The sequence below is a fragment of the Xenopus tropicalis genome, chromosome 8 (genome assembly GCF_000004195.4).
Source record: "Xenopus tropicalis strain Nigerian chromosome 8, UCB_Xtro_10.0, whole genome shotgun sequence".
Taxonomy (NCBI): domain Eukaryota; kingdom Metazoa; phylum Chordata; class Amphibia; order Anura; family Pipidae; genus Xenopus; species Xenopus tropicalis.
Window position 1 is genome coordinate 80,770,305 of NC_030684.2, and position 23,933 is coordinate 80,794,237.

At 38.6% G+C, this 23,933-nt stretch overlaps 1 protein-coding gene across 2 annotated transcripts; it reads left to right on the top strand.

Annotated features, from left to right (window-relative positions):
- Positions 1–73: 73 nt before the first annotated feature.
- LOC100144987 (uncharacterized loc100144987) lies at positions 74–23,811 on the top strand. 2 transcript variants are annotated; one of them, NM_001126552.1, is given in 11 exon segments: positions 74–266; positions 4,469–4,710; positions 8,655–8,679; positions 8,990–9,112; positions 13,376–13,493; positions 13,913–14,008; positions 17,848–17,888; positions 18,588–18,753; positions 19,814–19,881; positions 22,210–22,369; positions 23,247–23,811. In NM_001126552.1, coding segments are annotated over 10 exon segments (1,173 nt in total). In that variant the 5' UTR covers positions 74–266; positions 4,469–4,615; the 3' UTR covers positions 23,528–23,811.
- Positions 23,812–23,933: the final 122 nt, after the last annotated feature.

The following is a 23,933-nucleotide window of genomic DNA, read 5'->3' on the forward strand; positions in this document are numbered from 1 at the left end:
TAGATGTCACTGCATGCTCTGTGTAGAGATCATTGAATACGCTCTCCCTTGTTACTCCGCTATTGACGCTCCTCTCAGTGTAATGGCTGCTTCTTCTCTTCTACTTAGTTTGTTGATTGCTGAAGCTGGCTTTAACTATGTGGTGGGGATTTTCCTACGGCTTACTGGCACGGTCGCATGGGTTGGATGTAGTTCCAACATACTAACTGTTAGGCAGGCCACTCAGCTGAACATACAACATGAGACCTTGTTTGGCCATCTCTGTGGTGAGATTGGATTTGAAAAAAAACTTGTAGAAAAATGATTGGCACTCTAGCACTCGCTGTTAAAGAGGTGGATCACTTTTATTTTGTTATAGGGGCACATTTACTAACCCACGAATCCGAATTAGAAAAATTCCGATTTGAAAAGGAACATTTTGCGACTTTTTCGTATTTTTTGCGATTTTTTCGGAAATTGTCGCGACTTTTTCGTTACCAATACCGATTTTGCGCAACATTTGGAATGGCAACGAAAAAGTTGCGTCAATTTTCCGAAAAATCGGCAAATACCGATCATTACGAAAAAAACGCAATCGGACGCATTTGGCCCGTTCGTGAGTAAGTAAATGTGCCCCATAGTCTTATTCCTAACAACTTTGCAACTGGTCTTCATTATTTATGCTTTATAGTATTTGAATTATTTGCCTTCCTCTTTTACATCTTTCCAGCTTTCAAACAGGGGTCGCTGACCCCAGTAGATAAAAAAAAAAGTATTGCTCTGCAAGCTTACATTTTTATGATTATTGTTACTTATTATTCCTTGCTTTTTTTAGTCAGTCCCCCTCCTGTTCATCTTTCAGTCTCTCATTCAAACTGCTGCCTGGTCACTAAGATAAACAAGACTCTAGCAACCAGAAAGCCGCTGAAATTCCAAATTGGAGAACTGCTGAACAAAAAGCTAAATAACCGAAAAACTATAACTAATAAAAAATTAAAAAAACAATTGCAAATTGTCTCAGAATAGCATTACTACCGTACTAACAGTTAATTTAAAGGTGAAAAACCCCTTTAAGTGCAAACTGTATTGGGCACAAATTTACAGTAAAGGAACAATTTAGGCCTTGTGCCAGTTGAGGCTTTGTTTGCACAGCTAGTGCAAGGTACAGAGTGCAGCACTCCCAGCACAGTGGAGCTTTGTGGTAAAACCTCCCTTAAGCAGCTATCAAGTTCATGGCTCCCAATGCACCTTGTGCCAAAGCCTTTCCAAATGTGCCTTTAGAATGGTGTGTCCATAAAGGATGCCCAGATGGACATGCTCTCCCACACATACACACACACACGGAAGGGACAACTTCAGGTGCAAACGTCAGGTGCAAATATTTTCACCTCCGGAAACAGGCACAAATAGGTTTTATATCATGCCTTAACATCCACACTAGACAGACACAAGTAGTGAATTTTACATAGCAATGTCTGAGAAACATTTGCTCCAGGCCAGTAAATCGTAGCAACCAGTTGGAATCTGTCTCTTTCAGGTCTGTTGCAGTTAGAATAATGTTAGCAAATATTGATTGGTTGCTATGGATTGTTGGATTGAGAAACTTATCTAGGCTACTCTTTGGGTATAGTGTTCACATGGAAGTGCCAGCTTTGCAATGTGCTGAGCTCACTAATTACTCACTACAGGCTGTGAGGAAAAAGATACACAGAAGGTTCTATTTGAGCAACATGAGAAAATAAAACTTTGGTAGCAACAGTCTCTCTTTTGTATGAGAAATATTTTTTTGGGCCTTGTTCATCCCCAATGTACATTTTTATTTGTTATTTTCTAGGCAAATATGGATTCTACAGCCCTAGTAAAATCGAATGAAACCCTCCATGGATAGTTAGTAGCTTATAAACGTAAACTATATTAGGGTTTATTAAGTTATCACTCAAATGTAGGGACCCATAGGGTTAAATGGTCCCTACGACTTTAATGCAGCAGGGAGCCGGGGGACATTGCAAGAGGACGCAGCCGGAAGAAGCAGGCGGATGCTGGGGGGAGCACAGTGAGCAGGAGGACGCTGGGGGGAGAGCTGGAAGATGCTGGGGGGAGCTGGAGGATGCTGGGAGGGAGCTGGAGGATGCTGGGGGAGCTGGAGGTTGCTAGGTGGGAACTAGAGGATGCTAAGGGGGAGCTGGAGGATGCTGGTATGGAGCTGGAGGATACTGAGGGAGCTGGAGGTTGCTAGGGGGAGCTAGAGGATGCTAAGGGGGAGCTGGAGGATGCTGGGAGGGAGCTGGAGGATGCTAGGGGGAGCTGGAGGATGCTGGGGGGAGCTGGAGGATGCTAGGGAGGGAGCTGGAGGATGCTGGGAGGGGAGCTGGAGGATACTAGGGAGGGAGCTGGAGGATGCTGGGGGGAGCTGGAGGACGCTAGGGGGAGCTGGAGGATGTAGGGGGAGCAGGACGCAGGGGGGAGTGGGCCATAGTATGACACTGGGGGAGGACCAGCAATGTTTTTAGGGGTTATGAATGTTTTAGGGGGGCCCGGCTACCAATGTTTTAAGGGGGTCCCTGGCTACCAATGTTTTTGTGTCCTTTGTACTTATGGGAGGGGTCATTGGGGGAGGGGCCATTGGGGAAGCATGGAAGGAGGGGGGCCCAGAAAATTTTGTTGTGAGGGGCCCCATGATTTCTGATGGTGGCCCTGAATGTATTTAAGTTCATTTACATATGTATGCTATTGGCTAGCAGGGATGGTGACCACTTCCTGCCTCACTTTTGTATAATATCAAATTTCACGGGAGCACTTACTGGACAGTCAGTGTGTGCTCAACGTCCATGCCGGAACCCAGACGGCCAAATTTCCAAGCAACAAAAAAGGTTTGTACGGAGCAGACAACCACTGCTGTTTAAAAATCTTTCACTTTATTGCAGTCTCTTTAAAAACATGTTGTACACAAAACAAACGAAACCACACGCTTGACGCGTTTCGTGGTATCCCACCACTTTCTCAAAAGCTTTTGAGAAAGTGGTGGGATACCACGAAACGCGTCAAGCGTGTGGTTTCGTTTGTTTTGTGTACAACATGTTTTTAAAGAGACTGCAATAAAGTGAAAGATTTTTAAACAGCAGTGGTTGTTTGCTCCGTACAAACCTTTTTTTCTCACTTTTGTATAATACTGATAAAGGAGTGGCACCTTCCTCTTTGCTTCCACCTGAGGAAAAGGTGTGAACCTAGGGCACGGGCCTATTTAAAGTCAGGGAACAGGGCCCAGTGAATGAGGCATTAGATAGTGGCAGGTCTAGCTCTTTTATAGTACAATCTAGGAGTGTAAGGCAATTAGGGTTGAGCTAGAAAAAACAGATCTGAGCTCCTACATAGGACTGGTAGTTTTGGAGGTATCTCTCCCATGCCAAATTGCCTGTAGTGTAGGGATCCAAGTGAATAGGCAAGCAGGATAGAGAATTCCCCGAGGAGATCCACTATGGGGTGTGGCAGAGGTGAAGTGATATTCCTGTCAAATCTGTCCTTAGGAGAGTGTCAGTCTGTATTACACTCTGCATGTGGTGTTGCCTGTACCACTGGCTTCTGAGAAGCTGTATTATGAGTAAACCCTGTGGATGTTTAATAAACACTTTTTATTTTGTTGTTTGCAAGAACCTCTGGCACCCTCTGTTTTTATCTGTATAGCAGCAAGAGAGGTGTAGTTGCACAACAGCCCCACCTTCCCCTTCCACTTAGCGAAGGTCCATTCTGGGTGAAAGAGTACAGTGTAACCCATGTTCTACTGGTACTAGTCGGGAAGGCAGCTATTGATTTGGCCTTTTTCAGCAGGATTCGTCCAAATCCACGTGCCTGGCCAAACTGAATCCTTAAAATCATGTGACTTTTTGTCACATAAACACTGAAATTTAAAACTTTTAACTGCATGTGCAGCGCATGGTTCTCTTTAGTCCTTAGAATTTGGATTTGTTTCAGTATTCAGCTGAATCTTTCACAAAGGATTCAGGGTTTGGCCAAATCCCCAAATAATACATTTGTATTAATTATTGTATTAATTATGTGCTCTTTAGTTCTGCCTCTGTATACCGATTTCTTTACATTGGTACACACCTCTTGGTTTCCATTATAAAGCTCTTTGTATATTTTTAGGATAGGCACTACAACACTTTTATGTAAATATAGCTATAGCTACTTAACTATAGCTTGTGTGTGTGCGTGTGTGTGTGCGCACGCACGCGTGTGTATAGAGAAAAAGTGTGTGTGTGAATAAAAGCTACTGTTTCTAGGAGTGTGGCAAAGACATATAAACGTTTATTGTCCCCTTTCAAAGCTTTTACTCTTGTCGTCACCTCTAGGTGTGGCGCACACACAATATCCCAGGTTACAGTGAGCTGATCAATATTTATGGTGACTTGCTAATTCCTGTTCTGTGTGGGAAATGTGTCATCCCTCCTCCCACTGTCACCCAAACCTCTGCCCCTCCTCATCATTACAGGGTCAGTTATCCTTCAATATTTCCAGCACCGAGCAGGCATAATGAGGGGTCAAAGGTGACAGGTGCAGCCGGGTGTTAACAGGGGAGCCTGCTTCATTAGCCTCACACAGGTCCCAGACAGAGGAAAGGCACAAGAGAGAGATCACCATGCCTGCACTGCAGAGGAGGAAGACCATTGGCTTGTGCTTAAATGAAAAGAAAAAAAGGAAACTCAGCTTTCACATATTTGAGGAACTCTGCAGGTAAATTAATAAGGGAAAATACACTAAAAGAAAGAACAATTTCTCACCAGTTCCTGTGCAGTTACACAGAGACCAACCCCACTTTCTTTATACCCAGGGACTTGTAAATAGCTGGGACTCTGGAGAGATTTGCTACTAGTCATACTCACTGCCTTGTTTGTACAATTGCTAGATACCTGTGTACCTTATACTATTACAAAAAATTAAGTAATATCTCTCAGAGTTTGTCTCACAGTCATATTCAGAATATCAGAAAAATTATCTGTTTAATTTGCACCATCACGTATGTTATGCCTAATCATCATTATCTTATACAGCAAGTAACACAGTGCCTTACAATCATTTTATAACAAGCAAGAGTTGAACAAACAAAGCTTACATGCCACCTGAATCCATACAATGATATACAAAATATATATGTCCCACTATTCCATAGATATCATGCTCATTCTTCTTTTTGATTTAAACCATATCACAATAAATGAGGGAGTTGTACTATCATACCTTATGTATTGTGTGGATGTCTGTGTTACAACATCATACTTGTAAACTCATATTGTATGTCTTGTTCATAGTACAATCTCCATATTATTTTTGAAATGAACAGTGTACAGTATGATACGTAAACTTTGCTTGTAGCCTTAGGCAGTTAAGTATTTACAAAGGTGTGGCAGTGCTAAGATCTGTGCTAGTGATACAGTTCCGTAGCTGGCTGTATTAAATATACACGCTATCATTGTAAATAACATATATATTATATAACATTAGTTAGCCTTTCTTTCTCTTTTCAGTAAATTAGCCTGCACTTGATGCTAATGGGATATGGTACAGATTGACTTGGCAGTTGCACAGGCAATCCTACATTGTTGGGTTGATTTAGTTACATAGATGCTTATTTGCAAGGAAAATCTACAAAAAATTAGCTTTGATTTTTCTATTACAAGCTGAAAAATGAAGGCAAACAACTGGGCAACTGCACTGATGCAATTTAGCATCCATGTTGGTAAATCTGTCCCTGTGTTCACCTTTTTCACAGTTCAAAAATTTTTGTGCAGAGTGTGCTAATATCTCAGGACTCAACAAGGATAACTAAGACAATATTATTAGCAGCCTTATATTAGCTATACGACTACAGTTACCTTCCATTATTTACAATGAATGTTCATAATAGCACTCATCATAATATTATGAATTAGAGTTTTGCTTTAGATATCTAGCTATATGCATGTCTATAGGCTAATGTAAGATTTCAACTTATACTGAGCTGAAGTGATGTAAGACAATGTTGTAGTAAATAAAGGGTAGCAGAGCAGATAGATATTAAGTTTCTTATAAGTTTACATAAAGTACTCTGTGGTCCTTGATCACCCCTGGCCTCATTTGAAGCTTAGCTCTAGCACCCATGTACTAACGGAGAAGCACTAGAAAGCCTTATGATTGGTAATGTGCCCTGCACAGTGCTCTATTAAGGAATAAATATATTTTAGTTCTGTTTACACAAGTGACAGTGACTTGCACTCACACATGCAGTGTGCTCTAGTGCCTTATAATATTACAGAGACTTCTGTTACTTTAACTTTCCGACCATCACACTGAAGGCATTTTTGATATTGCTTGTAATAAAACTGCTATTATAGGCAACATACAGTATACTTCTCAACTGCCTTTTATTTCTACTTTCACTACCAGCTTTGTAGTACACAAAATATTGATAGGTTATTGCAATAACAAACAGCCTTAACCATAATGGAAGAAGTCAGGAGTTAAAGAACTAAAAAAGAAACATTTTGGCAAATTGACTTTGCAACCACAAACTTGCTATTAATATTTGACAATGTTATGCTTGCACTGGCAAATTTGCAGTATCAAGTAAATAATGAATGTCCTTCTGAAAACACGCCTGGCTTATTGATGTGAGCTTTGGTGGAGTTAGATGAGGAGAAAGTTTACATCTTAGTCAATATGCCACTATGAGTCTGTGGAATTTGCTGGGAGTATGCCATAGAATGCAGGCAGCATCAGTGACACCAGTGTGCCATACTCAGAGTCATTCCATTCAACTATAATAGAAAGCAGTCTGCAACTGTTGTCATTGTATTGTAATAATGCTAAGTACTTGTTTAACATTATATGTCTGGATCTCTCTGTACCTTTTATTTTATTTTGCCACTACATGGGCATGGGCATGAACAATGGCTTTAGGGCATGTAAACAATGGATTTTTATATTCTTTTTGTTGGCATGTTAACTGTAAAAAACCTAGCTGCACATAAAAATTTTCAGTATTAAAAGAGATTATGGAAACAAAAATAAAATTTTACAACGTCTGTGAACTGAAATCAATGTTATTGTACAGTATAAACAACAAAAAATAGGCCACAGTAGTTGAAGTAAAGAGTCACTGATAAGTTATTTTGCAAAAGAGGGGTTGCTCAACATTAAATTACCATTTAGTATGTTATTGATGGTGCTGTTCTAAGCAACTTTTCACATAGTCTTGATTTTGTATTGTTTATGGGTTTTGAGTCTCTTTTCAGCCTGAAAATGAAAATCCATCTGGTTGATGGGTTCACTGACCCTGACAACCTAAACATGACTGTAAAGCTTAGTTATTTTCCAACTCATTTTCCTTTCTAACTTTCAGACTGCTGCCTGGTTGCTAAGTAAGCTAAATAAGCCCCTGAACCCAATAGCAGCTGAGACCTTTAGAACAGTAGCATAACATGGTCGTCCTGGGCCTGGGATTTCTCTTGGCGGCGCCCCGAGGCCGCCTCCGCCCCCCGCGAGTGCGCATGCGCAATCACGCGGCGCCCTCTCCCCCTGAGTGCGCATGCGCGATCAATGCGCATTCGCACATTTAAACTCCCATACGGAGCAGTGGGGAGAGGTCCCGACTGCTCCGTATGGGAGACAAATTTAAAAATTCTGTTGCTGCGGGGCGGCATGCCGCCCCTAAACTTGTGCCGCCCTAGGCCCGGGCCTTTGTGGCCTTTCCACAAATCCGGGCCTGCTGGGCCCCCCTGCAAAATATCTTCTGAGGGGACCCAGTGCAAACAGTCCCTCCTCCCCTGCCCAACCCGCTCAACCGCACTGCACTGGGGAGAGGCCAGGGAGGGAAGACTATGAAACAACAGACCTCCCCACAACTGCAGAGTCTGTTGTATATGTAGTTACACTAGTGCTTTAGAATAAGAAATACAAATAACTAAAAGAACACAAGAAATACAACATTTCTTAGATAACTATTGTCTACATCAGGAATCCCCAACCTTTTTTACCCTTACATTCAAATGTAAAAAGAGTTGGGGAGCAACACAAGCATATGCTAAAGCAGGGCTGTTCCACTTCAGGGTGATGTGACCCTAAAAGGGGTTTTATGCCCCCATTCTGCTTGAGGGCTAAATAGATTTCTTTGTATCACATCATAATTTTAATATAATCTAGCTCTTTAATATGGAATATGAGAAATAATCAGCACCACTACATGTGAATACTTTAATATTACTGTGTTAGTAGAATATTCCTTTTTTTCCATAGCCTGTGGCGCTGATCTGTATTTTGTCTGCAATTAGTGATCCAGTGGAGGAACTGCGAAACAGTTCGGCAACTTTCCCTTTAATCTTGCAAAAAACAATATTTTATTACTTTTGCAATTTAATTTAATTTTCAACTTTGTTATACAAGAAATAGAAACATTTTGTAAAGAATATTAATGTAGAATAAAAGGTATCTTGTTTTGGCTGAAAATATATAATATAGTATAAAGTAGTTTTAGGAATAAAAGAACATATGGCGAACAATGTGCACAGTGAAAAGATACATGGTGTATTTCCATTTTTAAACACAGATCAAATTTCATACTAATTTAATAACCAGGCCAATCCATGCCACGCATATATATTATAACTGGGCTGTCACTTATCTAATGTCTTTTTGTTTTTCAGGAGCCATGGATATGATGTCATTGATGTAAGTTAATCAGTAGGGTGTTTTACATATCTCCATTCATTGGGCCTGTCAGAAGTGAATTTTTAAGCCATTTTACTTTTTATTTTCAATGTGTTTTTTTGTGACAATACTTTAGGGGTCCTTTAACAAGTTAGACATGAAATTGCACCTGTGCGGTAACCCATAGCAGCCCAGAAGGAATTTGCTTTCACTAATTTACACTAAAATCATTAAATGAGTTATTGCATTGACACAATGTGGCAACTGTACTAGTAAATTAATACATTAGATATGTTTTTTCAGGTATTACATTTTGGCTATCTCTTTTCAGATTGACCTCACCCAACCAATCAGTAGCCAGGGGACATTTGATTTGATTATCCACAAAATATCAGATCTCCTTGTTGAAGCTGGTCAGGATTTGGCTTCCCATCACCTTGTCCAGAGGCTACAGGTAACAGTGGAATAGAATACAGTTTCTGATAATAAACTATGAATGTCTGCTATTCATTGTGCCTTCTGTTGCTATACTTCAAATAACTGTTGATGCTGGTAAATATAATTAAATATGTCAAGTAATATATACCATCCTCATTTTAATGTCTGCCCTTCTTATGCCAGATGTGGTACCATTCAGTTTTATAATGCATATTGCTACATTTTAAAAACTGATTTCTGTTTTTTCCCTTAGTCTAGAGCTACTTTTTTCAGCCTTATTTTTCTTGTAATAGCTGCTCCAAATTTTCCCTGACTGTCATCAAATTCTTCTAGCAATGCCTTATGTATTATGTTTATTTATTTATGTTTCCATAAGTCATGGTTGTTGCTCCACTGTCTGATACTGTCTTATCCTGCCTCTAGGAATGTTATGTTATTACCTTGTACCATCTGTTTTATTTATTTATTTATTTATTCATAATGTAAGTGGCTCTTATTATAGTATAGTATATATACAATATAGTATTGGCTCTTGCTCCTATTTTTATAGAAATTACTACAAATGTCCTAATGTTATAATATACAGGTATGGGACTTGCTATCCAGAATGCTTGTGACCTGGGGTTTTCCAAATAAGGGATCTTTCTGTAATTTCGATCCCCAAGTCTGCTAAAAATAATTTAAATATTAAATAAACCCAATAGGATTGTTTTGCCTCCAATAAGGAATAATTATATCTTAGTTTGGATCAAGTACAAGATACTGTTGTATTATTACAATGAAAAAGGAAATAATTTTTAAAAATTATAATTATTTGCTTATAATGGAGTCTATGGGAGATGGCCTTTCCGTAATTCGGAACTTTCTGGATAACGGGTTTCCGGATAAGGGATCCCATACCTGTAATATATTGTATTGTCTCTATGTATTTTATTGTTTGTTGTGTTCTTTGATTACTGGACTTTATTTCCCTTTAATTTAAAATACATCATAGCATTAGAAGTCCTTGTGCTGCTTTGTAATTTCCAAAGCAAGCAGCCCAGTGCCTCTAAAGTTAGCAAACAATTTCCTCAAAGCTAACCAAGTCACCCAGGGTATCAATAACATTTGTGATACCGTATGGCAAAGGGAAGTGGTGCAAATGTGCACCTGAGCTGACACATATGTAAGTCATTTTGGAGGAGCTCTAACACACAGAGCTGTTGCTCATAGGAAGCCTTAAGCCCTAGTACCAAAAAATGGCATCATGGTTACATGAGCTTTCATCACCATTTAATATTGCTTATGTTCTATGTTCTGTAATTATTTTGAACACACATGGCTCTTTTCCTTATATTTGAACTCTTCTTAATATCCCACAAACACCTCTTTCACTATAAATGCCTGCTGTTGTCCCAGCAAACCCACTGCTACTTTTCTTCTAGTATTTACTTTAGTACTGGGTGCCTCAGGAGCTGCTTCCCCATTGCCTTCTTCTGGGATCAGGTTTACTTAATTAGTAATTAGTAATTAAGGCATCCGCACAGGGCCCTGTAAGTATTACTTTTCCTATGGCAGGAGGTGTCATATGTACCAAGTAGCTGTATGTCTTAAATGTCCATTATATCCCATGCCAAATGAACTCTAGCTTATTAGTATATGAAGTAAAACATCAGTCCTATAGGGATCTGGGAGCTGTTGTAACACATATTTGGCATTCGGCAAACATTTCTATATCCTATAAGTTGTTTATCTTTGTTCTTCTAGTAATTCTTGGCTCTGTTATTTCACTTGTAATATAGTCTTTTTTGGGAAGTCACTGCTCTTCAGGTCTTCTGAGCTTTCCCTATCAGTTTCAAATAAACAATTTGACACAATTATTGGTGAGGCTAGTTGGCCTGGGTTAAAGTCAGAGTCATGTTCCTTTCTACACTAGTAGCATGATCACATCATGTCCACTAAGATAATCAGCGCTTCTGAGCTCACCTTCATGTGATATAGAAGTTCAATAAAACAATATATACTATATTATCATCAGTGTGAATCTCATACAACCTGTTATGTGCTTCTTGGAGAATGGAAGGAGGTTTTACTTAAATGTCATGATTATTACTCTTTTGATTTGATAAAGGGATATCCATGTTAACGACTTAGCAATGCACTGGTGTAATTGTATGAGAAACGTGCAAGTGTCCTATAAATGTCACTAAGAGATATCATCACAGAAACATAAAAATGAGACAGAATTTAAATGGAAAATGCAAGCTATCTTCTGAGTATGATTTTGGCTTCGTTCTGACTTGTTATAGTCATCAAGGGGAATTGGAATTTTTTAATGCATTTTCTTTGGACACATGTTCTGGGCAATTGATGAGCAATGAGATATTGGCATGGCATTACATACCTTTATTCCTGGCATACGAACACCTGTAACAAAACAAATAGGTTTTAATTCAGGCTTAAAGGAAAACGAAAGGCAAAATCACTTGGGGGTGCCAAAATGTTAGGCACCCCCAAGTGACTTTAACCGCTTACCTCGTACCCCGGGCTGGTGCCCCTGTTAGGAGAAAACAGCACCAGCCCGGGGTACCTGGAGCGGATCGCTTCCTTCTTCCTGCTTCCGTTGCTGAAATGCCAGCGGTGGGCGCATGCGCAGTAGAGTGAAAAGCCGACTTTAATGTTTAAGTTCGGCTTTTCACTCTACTGCGCATGCGCGCGCAGCGAGTCAGGAAGAAGTAAGCGCCGACAGCTACCCCGGCCTGGTGCTGTTCTCTCCTCCCAGGGGCACCAGCCCGGGGTAAAAGGTAGGTGGTCAAAGTCACTTGGGGGTGCCTAACATTTTGGCACCCCCAAGTGACTTTGACTTTCTTTTTTCTTTAAGCTGGCCAGACACGTACTGATAAAATCATACAAAACTCGAACCGTGAGTGAACCGTTCCGAAAGTTTTCATATCATGGCGATCGGCCGTTTAGTTGATCGACCAGGTTAGAAAATTTCAGTTGGCTAACAATAAATGGAAGTCACTTTCGTATGATTGGTGTCTGCCAACTATTTCATGTCAGAACATCTTCCGATTTGTATGTGTGCTTTATCCTACAATATCATTCTGAAGGTTAGTTTCAGATTGTTTCATTGAAACGTACAACTGATATCCGAACGTTCGTCAGAAGAAGACTTAAATCTGAACGTGTATGGCTACCTTTATAGGCATAGCTGGGTATAAACTGAATATATTCAAAGCATATTTACTTTTATTGATCTAATTGTGCAGTCAAATCATGACTACTAGATCATTTGAGAACTATTCTAACTGCCATTTATTACTAGGCAAACATTCATATTTTCATGGTGATTTGCACTACTACAACTGTGGTGGATAAGTCTGTGCCTCTGCATTACCAAGTTAGGATTTGCACTGCAAGTGGAAGGCTTTTGGAAAAATTCAAATATAAACATTATGATACTGAGCAATACACTTCTGAAACCTGGAAATCATTGCAAACTAGACAATTATGTTGCATAAACCTATTTTCTAAAAAACCCAGTAAAACTTAGTGGCAGATTTATTACAATGTGAAATTAGAGCTCACCAAGCGTATTTATTAGTGGGTAAAAGAAAGAATTCGCCGTTTGATAAATATGCTTAAAAGACATCCCATAGGAATGTATAGAAAGTGGTTGAATTTTTCTGTGGTGAGCTACAATCTCATATTTTGATAAAGCTGCCCCTTCTGTGATGCTTTATGGTTGTTATCACTCTGTTGGTGATCCCATCATTTTTGTTTCTGCTACTTTATTTCTGTCTCTAGGCTTTGTTCTTCTGCCATTGCCCTCTTACCCCCTGACCCCGTTTCTCCAGAAGTGCTCAACACATTCTTACAATACTTATTGTTCTTTTTGCCTTGATAATTTTTTCACCTTATCTGTTGACCTTATATTTGCACTCATTTCTATGGAATATTTGTCCCACAATAGCCTAAGGCCCTTCCCTTCAATCAATCTCTACTGTTTCTGCTGTATTCTGCTTCTTTCAGTGTCTCTCCCACCAATCACTATGTCATGTGTCAACTCTGCTATACAAATTATCATATTTTTATTTCATTATTTTATCAATTTAACAATTATATTTGTCTAAATCTTCTGTTGTAAATCAATTTCTCCTCCGGCAGTTCTTTGCATGACTAAGATTTGTTGATTCTTCTGTTTTTCAAGTTCCTACCAGTTTGTCTCTTCTATTAGTGATAACCCCATGTTCTCTGGTATTGATGCTTAATGCTCTTTCCCTTTTTGCGGTTATAGGTATATCTGGACACACATCCCTATACTGTTCTTCTAGACCCACTTCCCGCTCTGCACATATTGTTGGACAGATTTCAATCATACAGGCTCCTGCACAAGCTGGAGTCCTACAGTCAAGGTCTGCAACAAAGTTCAATAAGGAAAGGGGTCATTTTAATTCCACTTAGAAATTAGGTGGACTTCTCTAAGGCTAATATCATGCTTTAGGATGTCAGAATAGCAGCCAGAAATTTCTGTTTGGTAGACAATGATTTCTGTTAATATTCTTTGTGTCTCCTACATTGATCGCTTATGTATAATATGCCTTTTTAGGACTCTAATTTCACAAATAGATTTTGATATTCAAGACCAAACCCTAAGTATTTTTGCAAGATGCTTTTAATCCTTGAGGATGCCAGTCACAATGAGAAAGCAATATGATACATTTAAAACTGCAAATAAAAATCACTGGTCACTCTTAAATCTAAGTAATGGAACACACTAAGGTTTATATTGGCAAATGCAGGGATTCATTTTGTTCTTTTATGTATCTTAAAGGGTCCAGTGGCATCTTTTCTCCTCCATGTGTAGAACTGGTTACCAAGAACTGTGACATAGTAGCACTGGTCAGGACTCATCTCACATTTCCTATAAGTAAGAACACTTTATTCCAGTACCATTGCTACAGTTGCACATGTTTCATTTTTCATAAGCCTGGCCACTCTGCTTGAAGTAGGATAAACTGTGTGCTATGGGTGAAGGCACATATTTCACTGATACATGAATTACTATGACTACTGTAGTTGGACAATATTTATGCTGCATGTTGTATTTTTATGCTAAAGGCAAAGTCTGCTAAAGGCAGGAGGGCAAACAGGGGGTATAAGGCATTGAGCACATTCATTGCCAGGACTTGCCACTACTCATTCTGTGGTATGACAAGTCTCTGGCTTTGGTGTATATTACCCAGGTTTTATTGTCTTCCAGGGCTAAAACCATTAAGAAAATATCCTTACTTTGGTATAGTTGGATCCTTGAATGGCCCCAGAAAGTAGCAACAGATCAGCATTTAGCATAGAGATTGAAATTAGCTGTATATAGCAAGTGTCCTCAGTGTATTCTCTTTCAAGGTGTGGTGTTCTTGGTTTTTCATTTGCCTTTTAGTATGCTAATTGTGCTGTAGGGCTCAGTGACTCTGGCAAAAAAGGAGCTGTTTTCTCCTTATCACAGCATGTGGGTGGAGAGTATATCTGGGGTCTGTGTCATAGTACAAAGTTCTTTGGGAGTGTCAGATTCTGTATCACTGTGTGACTGGATGGGTGTGTTATTGTGTACATGTGTGCATTTACCATTTAACCTCATGGGGTATGTTATATTAGTGTAAGCAGAATGTCACATAATATGAGCTTGGGTCAATTCTGGGTGAGCTAGGTGTATGTTTGCTTGGATCACAGGTTCCAGCAGTGCATTTGTTTATATGTATTGTACAGAACTTGCCATGTAAGTTCATGTAATATGTACACTAAATGAAAGGTGTGTTAGTGGTGCATGTATTCCTATGAACTTGATAAAACTGTGAGCTTATATTCTCCAGCCATGACTACAGTGGTGTGAAAAACTATTTGCCCCCTTCCTGATTTCTTATTCTTTTGCATGTTTGTCACACTTAAATGTTTCTGCTCATCAAAAACCGTTAACTGTTAGTCAAAGATAACATAATTGAACACAAAATGCAGTTTTTAAATGAAGGTTTACGTTATTAAGGGAGAAAAAAAACTCCAAATCTACATGGCCCTGTGTGAAAAAGTGATTGCCCCCCTTGTTAAAAATAACTTAACTGTGGTTTATCAATTTCAATTTTCAATTTCAATATCAATTTCTGTAGTCACCCCCAGGCCTGATTACTGCCACACCTGTTTCAATCAAGAAATCACTTAAATAGGAGCTACCTGACACAGAGAAGTAGACCAAAAGCACCTCAAAAGCTAGACATCATGCCAAGATCCAAAGAAATTGAGGAACAAATGAGAACAAAAGTAATTGAGATATATCAGTCTGGTAAAGGTTATAAAGCCATTTCTAAAGCTTTGGGACTCCAGCGAACCACAGTGAGAGCCATTATCCAAAAATGGCAAAAACATGGAACAGTGGTGAACCTTCCCAGGAGTGGCCGGCCGACCAAAATTACCCCAAGAGCGCAGAGACAACTCATCCGAGAGGCCACAAAAGACCCCAGGACAACATCTAAAGAACTGCAGGCCTCACTTGCCTCAATTAAGGTCAGTGTTCACGACTCCACCATAAGAAAGAGACTGGGCAAAAACGGCCTGCATGGCAGATTTCCAAGGCGCAAACCACTTTTAAGCAAAAAGAACATTATGGCTCGTCTCAATTTTGCTAAAAAACATCTCAATGATTGCCAAGACTTTTGGGAAAATATTTTGTGGACCGACGAGACAAAAGTTGAACTTTTTGGAAGGTGCGTGTCCCGTTACATCTGGCGTAAAAGTAACACAGCATTTCAGAAAAAGAACATCATACCAACAGTAAAATATGGTGGCGGTAGTGTGATGGTCTGGGGTTGTTTTGCTGCTTCAGGACCTGGAAGGCTTGCTGTCATAGATGGAACCATGAATTCTACTGTCTACCAAAAAATCCTGAAGGAGAATGTCCGGCCATCTGTTCGTCAACTCAAGCTGAAGCGATCTTGGGTGCTGCAGCAGGACAATGACCCAAAACACACCAGCAAATCCACCTCTGAATGGCTGAAGAAAAACAAAATGAAGACTTTGGAGTGGCCTAGTCAAAGTCCTGTCCTGAATCCTATTGAGATGTTGTGGCATGACCTTAAAAAGGCGGTTCATGCTAGAAAACCCTCAAATAAAGCTGAATTACAACAATTCTGCAAAGATGAGTGGGCCAAAATTCCTCCAGAGCGCTGTAAAAGACTCGTTGCAAGTTATCGCAAACGCTTGATTGCAGTTATTGCTGCTAAGGGTGGCCCAACCAGTTATTAGGTTCAGGGGGCAATTACTTTTTCACACAGGGCCATGTAGGTTTGGATTTTTTTTCTCCCTAAATAATAAAAACCCTCATTTAAAAACTGCATTTTGTGTTTACTTGTGTTATCTTTGACTAATAGTTAAATGTGTTTGATGATCAGAAACATTTTGTGTGACAAACATGCAAAAGAATAAGAAATCAGGAAGGGGGCAAATAGTTTTTCACACCACTGTATGCCAGAGGGAAGGGTGTCTTACTTTGATGTGGTGTTCAGGGTTTGTTGAGTTGGTGTCTGTGGGTGTGCATGCAACAACTGTGTATATTAGTAACCATGTTTGTTATGCTCCATGGCTTGTAAATAGAAAATATTCATAAGGAAAATAGTAATGCTTTACATTTAAGGCATAGGCCCCACATTAGTGTATAGTATATCTTTTAGCCTTCTCACTGCAAGGCTGAATTTCATTACAGAATGAAGCATTTTTGGACCAACACCATTTACCATCTGTAATTAATATCTACAATCTGAAATTAACAAATTAATTACAGATATGGGGTGGAGGATGGAAAAAAATCTATTTTAGGTAAATGCTTATGTGAGAATTCATTATTAGCTATTGCCTGTGAGTGGGAATCATTCCTACTTGCTTTTGTAGGCTGTTATTCTGCCTGCATGCTGTACTAAGCATGATTCATTATAATGGGTAACTAGACCAACAACACCCAGCCTTTCCTTACCAACACTGATCTGTTGATTCTGAGAAAAATAAAGACAAATCATCATGCATGCATTAAGAGCCACTAATGACAACAATATACTTATTACAGGATTAACAATACTGAGCAATAAGCTTGAGGGCACTCAAACACATGCATTCTGGGTCATTTGTATAGTCTGTGGTCTATTTATACATGATCTATAAAGTATTTCCTTTATATCGGACAATGAGCACCAGCAAGATAAAGAACTATTTAGCAAGCATGGGTGTTTCATCCTGTTTTAGCATATTTCTAAAATGAGAACTATAGTGAAATTGAAAATGTAGTATAACCTTCAGTCATTTAAAATTTCAGTATAGTTTCTCAAATAATCAAGATAATCTATAGTATCCTGCTCTCACAGTCTGTCTCTTTATGCTTCTTCATGCAGGAGTAGGAGACAGATGTATTAGAGTAAAGTGTCTTTCAGATAACTGTCAACCAAAATCCAACTCCTGCATGAAGGCAGAATGAAGAAAGACAGATTACTGAGAGGAGGTTACAAAAGATTATCTTGATTATTTCAAAAACAGTGCAGAATTTTCAGTTGATTTATATTTAGAAACTTCCTTATTCCCATGAGATAAACCTCAAATAAAATATTTATTACCACAATAGTTCCATAGTTTTATTCTTTGGAACTTTTTCTGCTTTTTTGCTTTCCTTCTAATCTAAAGCCTTGATTTAAGCCCAAGCATGTAGAATGACATTTTGTTCTCTCTGTCTCCCAGTTTGTAAAACCCGAGTGGCTCATGGCCCCCGCTCCCACCAGGTATGTACTTCCCAAACATATTTTTATACATTTGGGTGCAGGAAGTGACTGTTGTTTATAGGGAAGTTTGGGTTTTTTTGTCCATAGAAGCTGTGACAACCACATATTCATTTATTTGTCAATCATACTGCACTTTACTGTAGGTTTTAAGGGATAATGACAATATCCAGGGGTTGACATTTTCAGAATTCCCTATTTTCAGAGTGGAGTCTTTGCAGAGCACTGAAAGTGCGGTTGTTGCATCATTCTATTGGTATGTGCAACAGGCCAACTTCCTGTGCACAACTTAATTAGCTGGGTAAGGAATTTGTTCTGCTGTAATTGGTTGAGAAGGGTGTAGCTGCTTTCTTAAAGCAGTGTCATTAAATCTTTGATAAAGGAAAAAATAGGTCCCCTATATTGTTCTTGTGTTAATAAACTTTTGCACATAAAAGGGAAAGTAAGTTGTATTTTTCAAACTGCAATTTTATAAATAAGTCGTTTACTTTACATCACGTTTTGCTGAAAACAATTACACATTTGCTTACTAAGCACATAATTGTGCTTGATTTCTACTAAAAAAATGCTAGTTTTATTTATTAAAGCATATTTACTTTGACTGACCTTTCTGACCCAAACTTTAAATAGGAATTATATAAATTTCAGCACTGCTGAAAACATCTGACCCTGCTTCTTTAAATCACCCTGCTCTTTTTGTAGATGTCCTTGATATTTAATGAAGGTGGATTAAGTGAAGTGACACCCCCTTGTGTCCTGCAAAGCTTCATCAACCACAGTGCCACCCTATACAAAGTTTTTATTGTGGGATCACAACATTTTGTTGTGCAAAGGCCCTCTCTGCGCAATTTTCCTCTTGGGCCAACAGGTCAGTACTGACACCTGAAATGAGATCCTTTTTTACAAATATTATTACATTGACTTTGTACGATATTTAGAATTTTGCCACAAAAGTATTTGCCAGATGCTTTTATATTACCTGTCTGATCCCCCTTGATCTTCTATGAGGGGGCTGTCATATTTGTGCATCAGTAGTGCCTTATCATTAGAAGTTATAATTGACAGGTTGAGAAGGGATAGACAGGTTTAGGAACTTCAGGTAACAATTACTTACAAAAGCAGAAATACAGCAAAAAACAATCAACATGACCTGTAGGTAACTTTTAATGTGCATTCATATTTTGAAAAGTAGATTTTTTTCAAATCAGTAACACTTTAAGTTTTTATTGTGTTTGGCTGTGTGAGCTACATTCACATTAGTGCAGTACTGTCTCTGTTTGTTGTACATATATAACTGTGGTATGTAGTAGTAGGATAGTTGGGATCTGCATAAAAAATAAATGATTATGTGTTCTGGTTTGACTAAATAGGAACAGAACAGAAAAGCTGCTGTTTACAGGAAAGATGCTAAGATGCCTGGAGTTTTTCTGATAAAAGGTCTTTCTGTAATTTGAATCACCCTTACATTAGGCTACTAAAATGTTTAAGCATTAAATAAACCTATCAGGATTGGTTTGCCAACAAGATGGATGTATGCAGCTTAGTTAACATCTAGGCACAGGCTTTGGGTGGCCACACCAAGCCTCCAGCTGGACAGCCCTGTGTTAGCATTATCTAGCTTTAACTACTTTGTGCAAATGGGTCACAAAGTGGGTGTACAAAGTGTCACATTTAAAAACTTAGCTAGTAACCAGTAGCTTGCTTATTTTTTTCAGTGCAGAGCTTTGGTATTAATGTGTTCAGGCAATATCAGTTTCTATCTAATTCAGAGTGGGAAAGAATCATTAAATGGTCAGGAAGTGTGCAAATGCTGAGCTACTGTGTGTGACAGGTGAAGCAATGGGTAATGGTTATGCAGTGAATAACAAACAGAAAAGAAAGTACTTATATTACTATTCTATTTCTACCCATATCCCCCTTTCTTTTAGATCAAAGCACAATCTTCTTTGATAGTCATCAGGTATCCAAAGCTGAGTCATGCTCCTACCTATCAGAGGTGAGTAGAAATTGCCCCCCCCATAAATAAATAATAAAACAGTCTAACTCCAGTACTTGATATATAAGCACTTTGTGCCCATTAGTGTGATGGCGTTACTTTTCTATTAGCACACAGGCAATTTAACTCTACTTAGGCGAAAATAAAAAAGGTGTCCTTTAACTGTATATTAAAATCATTTTGAGCTGTGCCAACTTGGATGTTTCTGGTCAGTAATTTCTATATGATCACAAAGACACTTTATGCTGAAAATGTATTTCGTGTACCTGTTTAAATAATAAGCATGTTGCTTTATGGCTTTGCTCTATAGCTTTTGCCATTACTACCAGTAAACACTTTATCTCTAGAAGAAAGTGCATATATGAGTGCATATATTAGTTAACACAAACCTATGTCTTGGGCCACTCCCATGAGATTGTACTGGCTTTAATGTCAGACTGGACCTCCTAGAACCCACTGGAGAATCTGGCATCTGCAGCCAACTGCCACAGTGGTTAGATATAAAACATGCTAAATAGTAGAGATGTTTTATTGCAAATTTTTTTTGCACTTAGCACAACACCTTCCATTTCTAAATGGATATTTACTTAAGGATAATTTTTATACTTCCCATGGGCACACAGTTAAAAATGTGCTCAAATTTTTTGGTTAGATTGTTGGCAATCCACTGTTTGACTTGTTTGTTTTTCACAGGAAATTGTCTTACAGTCCTTGAATTTTTGCTAACCCAATATTTTTTCATGCTTGCTTTTTGATGAATTTCAAAGATGACCATGCATGAATAGCAGAAAGACTAGATTATGATCAGTGGCTTTAAGTCAGGCAAATGTATTGGTCCTTGAATTTTTGTCAGGACATTTAGCTCTTCACTTCTGGCAGGCAATTATATTTTGCCCCTTTACAATTTGCCAGGCAATTTGACCTTTTTAACAGACCATTATGTTATTATGCTTTTTCACAGCCTTTGCCTTTCTGCCTAGACACTGGTGTCATAACTCTTGGGGTTTAGCCAGGCAAATAGGTTCTGGCCTTCTACCTAAGGTCCTACCACCCAGAGGGAAGGAAAGGTTCATATGGCACCTGATATATGTAATCTCTTTCAAAGACAATTACATTTTTTGACATTTTAATAACAGGGTATATGGCCCTAACTTGACTGCCATGTAAAGGTCTGAAATTTGTTAAGCAGCTGTGGCTTTTTTCTCATTCAAAATTAATTTAAATTAATTAAGACCAATTGCAAATGTTGTTATAATATCACTCTCTACATCAGAGTTAATTCAAATGTGAACAACCCCTTTAAATTCATATAGACTGCTCTGGCAGTTTCACAGTCCTTTTTGCTCTCTTATAGGGAGGCTCCGCTGCAGATTCATGGAGAAATTTAACTATCAAAGTCTAAGGGGTACATTTACTAACCCACGAACGGGCCGAATGCGTCCGATTGCGTTTTTTTCGTAATGATCGGTAATTTTGCGATTTTTTCGTCGTCTTTACGATTTTTGCGTAAAAACGCGAGTTTTTTCGGCGTCTTCACGATTTTTGTGTAAAAACGCGAGTTTTTCGTAGCCATTACAAAAGTTGCGCAAAGTCGCGATTTTTTCGTAGCGTTAAAACTTGCGCGAAACGTCGCGCCTTTTAAGTTTTAACACTACTAAGTGTTAATGCTACGAAAAAATCGCGACTTTGCGCAACTTTCGTAAAGACGCTGAAAAAACTCGCGTTTTTACGCAAAAATCGTAAAGACGCCGAAAAACTCGCGTTTTTATGCAAAAATCGTAAAGACGCCAAAAAAATCGCAAAAAATAAGAAAAACTCGCAAAATGTTCGTTTCCAATCGGAATTTTTCCAATTCGGATTCGAAATCGTGTCTTAGTAAATCAGCCCCTATGGGTCCCAAAAATGTTTTATGTTAAATAATCAGCCCTCTGAATGGAAAAATGGTGCTTTTGTTTTTTATATAGATTCTTCCCTTGTTCTTGTGTTTTTGGTTTATAATTGTTCTTGTGTTTTTGGTTTATAACCTATTGTATGTTCTTAAGCATGCTTTTAATTCAAACATGGTCTGAGACTGTATATTGCAAAAGACAAACTTTCCAGTGGTAGATACTTATGGGCACATTTACTAAGAAATTTTGAGCAACATTATCGTGACATTTTATATATACAACAATGAACATATTTAATTCAAATTTATACCATGTTGAGTTTATATTTGAATGCCAGAAGAAAACTAATTTTAGTAAATCAGCCCCTAAGGGTCTTTGTTTGATTAACAAAAAAACTGTTGGTCAACAGCAAATTCACTCTGCTTCCTTTTATTTCCAGCCATTTCCAAGCACAGAGGTTGTGCCACCTTTGGATTCAGTGGTAAATCAAGTGGTTCAGGGGCTGCAGGAGGCATTAGGAATGTCCCTGTTCGGTGTGGATTTAATTGTAGACATGCAGACTGGACGTGTCGCAGTTATTGATGTTAATGCATTCCCAGGTATGTTAGCTAAAATATCACTTTCATTGGTAAATTACATTGTATGTACTTTGCATTAATGCTCATCAGACAGACTGACAGCAGTCTCTGTGGTCAGGAGTTAGTTGAGGTTTAGGCGGGTTATGTCTGGACAGTGTAAAGATGAAGGCTGGACAGTTAAGGCTGGAATAACTGCAGCCTAAAATATTGATGTAAGTATAAGGGATTTATTATCTAGATTGTTTGAGACCTAATGGGTCATTTACAACCTCTAGGGCTTTTCATTTTCACACTGCCTTGCACTAATGAAGTACTGCAACAGGTCTATACACTCCCTTTGAGTGCAATGAGACTGGTGGCTACCCTGATGTACAGAGAACTGCCTGCAGTAGGCACTGTAGAATTCATGAGTGAAGGGAAAGGCACATAGATGACAAATTATGGACAGATTTCAAAATAAGTGATCTCTCATTAAAGGGTGGTTCTATAGTTTTATATGTTACAGTTAGTCTTCATTATTTATTTCTTATAGTTTTTAAATTATTTGGTTGCTAAGGTAATATGGATTCTAGCAACCAGATAGCTGTTTAAACTCCAAACTGGAGAGCTGCTGAACAAAAATTGAAATAATTAAAAAGCTACAAATAATTAAAAATTGAAGACCAATAGCAATGTGTCTCAGAATATTACTCTCTACATTATACTAAAAGTTAACTCAGAGGTGAACAACCCCTTTAAAGAACTGAATGATTCCGGTTAGATCCAGGGTTACCTCAGCTTGAATTAGAAACTCTTTCTGAAATATGGTCTTGCTGTACTTTTGGCAGAATGAAGCTGAAACCTTGATTATCTTGTGTGAATGACTGGCTAAATTAACCTGGCTATGTTCTTTTCCAAGGCTATGATGGTGTCCCGGGATTTTGCTCTGCTCTATTTTCACACATTAGCAAGATTCTAAATATCACCGACAAATCTGCAGCTACTCCCTCTGAATCCAGTGAGGCCCACCAACCTTCAGAGCACCCTGGTCAGCAGTCACTTGGCTCTTTGTGTGGGACACGATTATCTGACCAGTGGCCTAGGCCCATGCAGACACCATCACCAGAAATATACAAGAAAGACATTAATTGCAGCCCTTTTATAAACCTGCATGCGCGAGCCATATCTACAGACTGGTGATAACCTAGGACTTGTCTGGATGCGTAGAAAGGATATGCTTCATACTGGCACAGCTATACTATGAAACTATAGCCTTTTTGAAACAATTAATACACACATGGATCAAGACTCAAAAAAAAGAAATAACTAACTTTACAGAGAATATATAAATCTTCATATATTAGATATATATATCTTTATCTAGGAAGCAACCATTCATACAGTATATACAATGAATACAAATCTTAATTTCTAATTTGGGATTCTTAGGTTCCTACCATATAAAGCACAAACAAAAGCAAAAAGAAAACAACATATAAAACAAAAAGGATATTCTCTCATATTGAGATACCTAGGCAGTCATCACCTGCTATGTCATTTGGAGGTTATGTAAAGAGGAAAATAACTGACAGTATGCTGCCGTGCT

What these genes read in the sequence shown, in the direction of transcription:
- LOC100144987 (XM_012967984.2), top strand. Translation starts at nt 4,616, where the DNA reads ATGCCTGCACTGCAGAGGAGGAAGACCATTGGCTTGTGCTTAAATGAA. An exon ending in TCATCTCACATTTCCTATAA is followed by an intron (nt 14,009 to 17,847) that starts GTAAGAACACTT and finishes TCTGTCTCCCAG; the next exon opens with TTTGTAAAACCCGAGTGGCT. An exon ending in ATGGCCCCCGCTCCCACCAG is followed by an intron (nt 17,889 to 18,587) that starts GTATGTACTTCC and finishes CTCTTTTTGTAG; the next exon opens with ATGTCCTTGATATTTAATGA.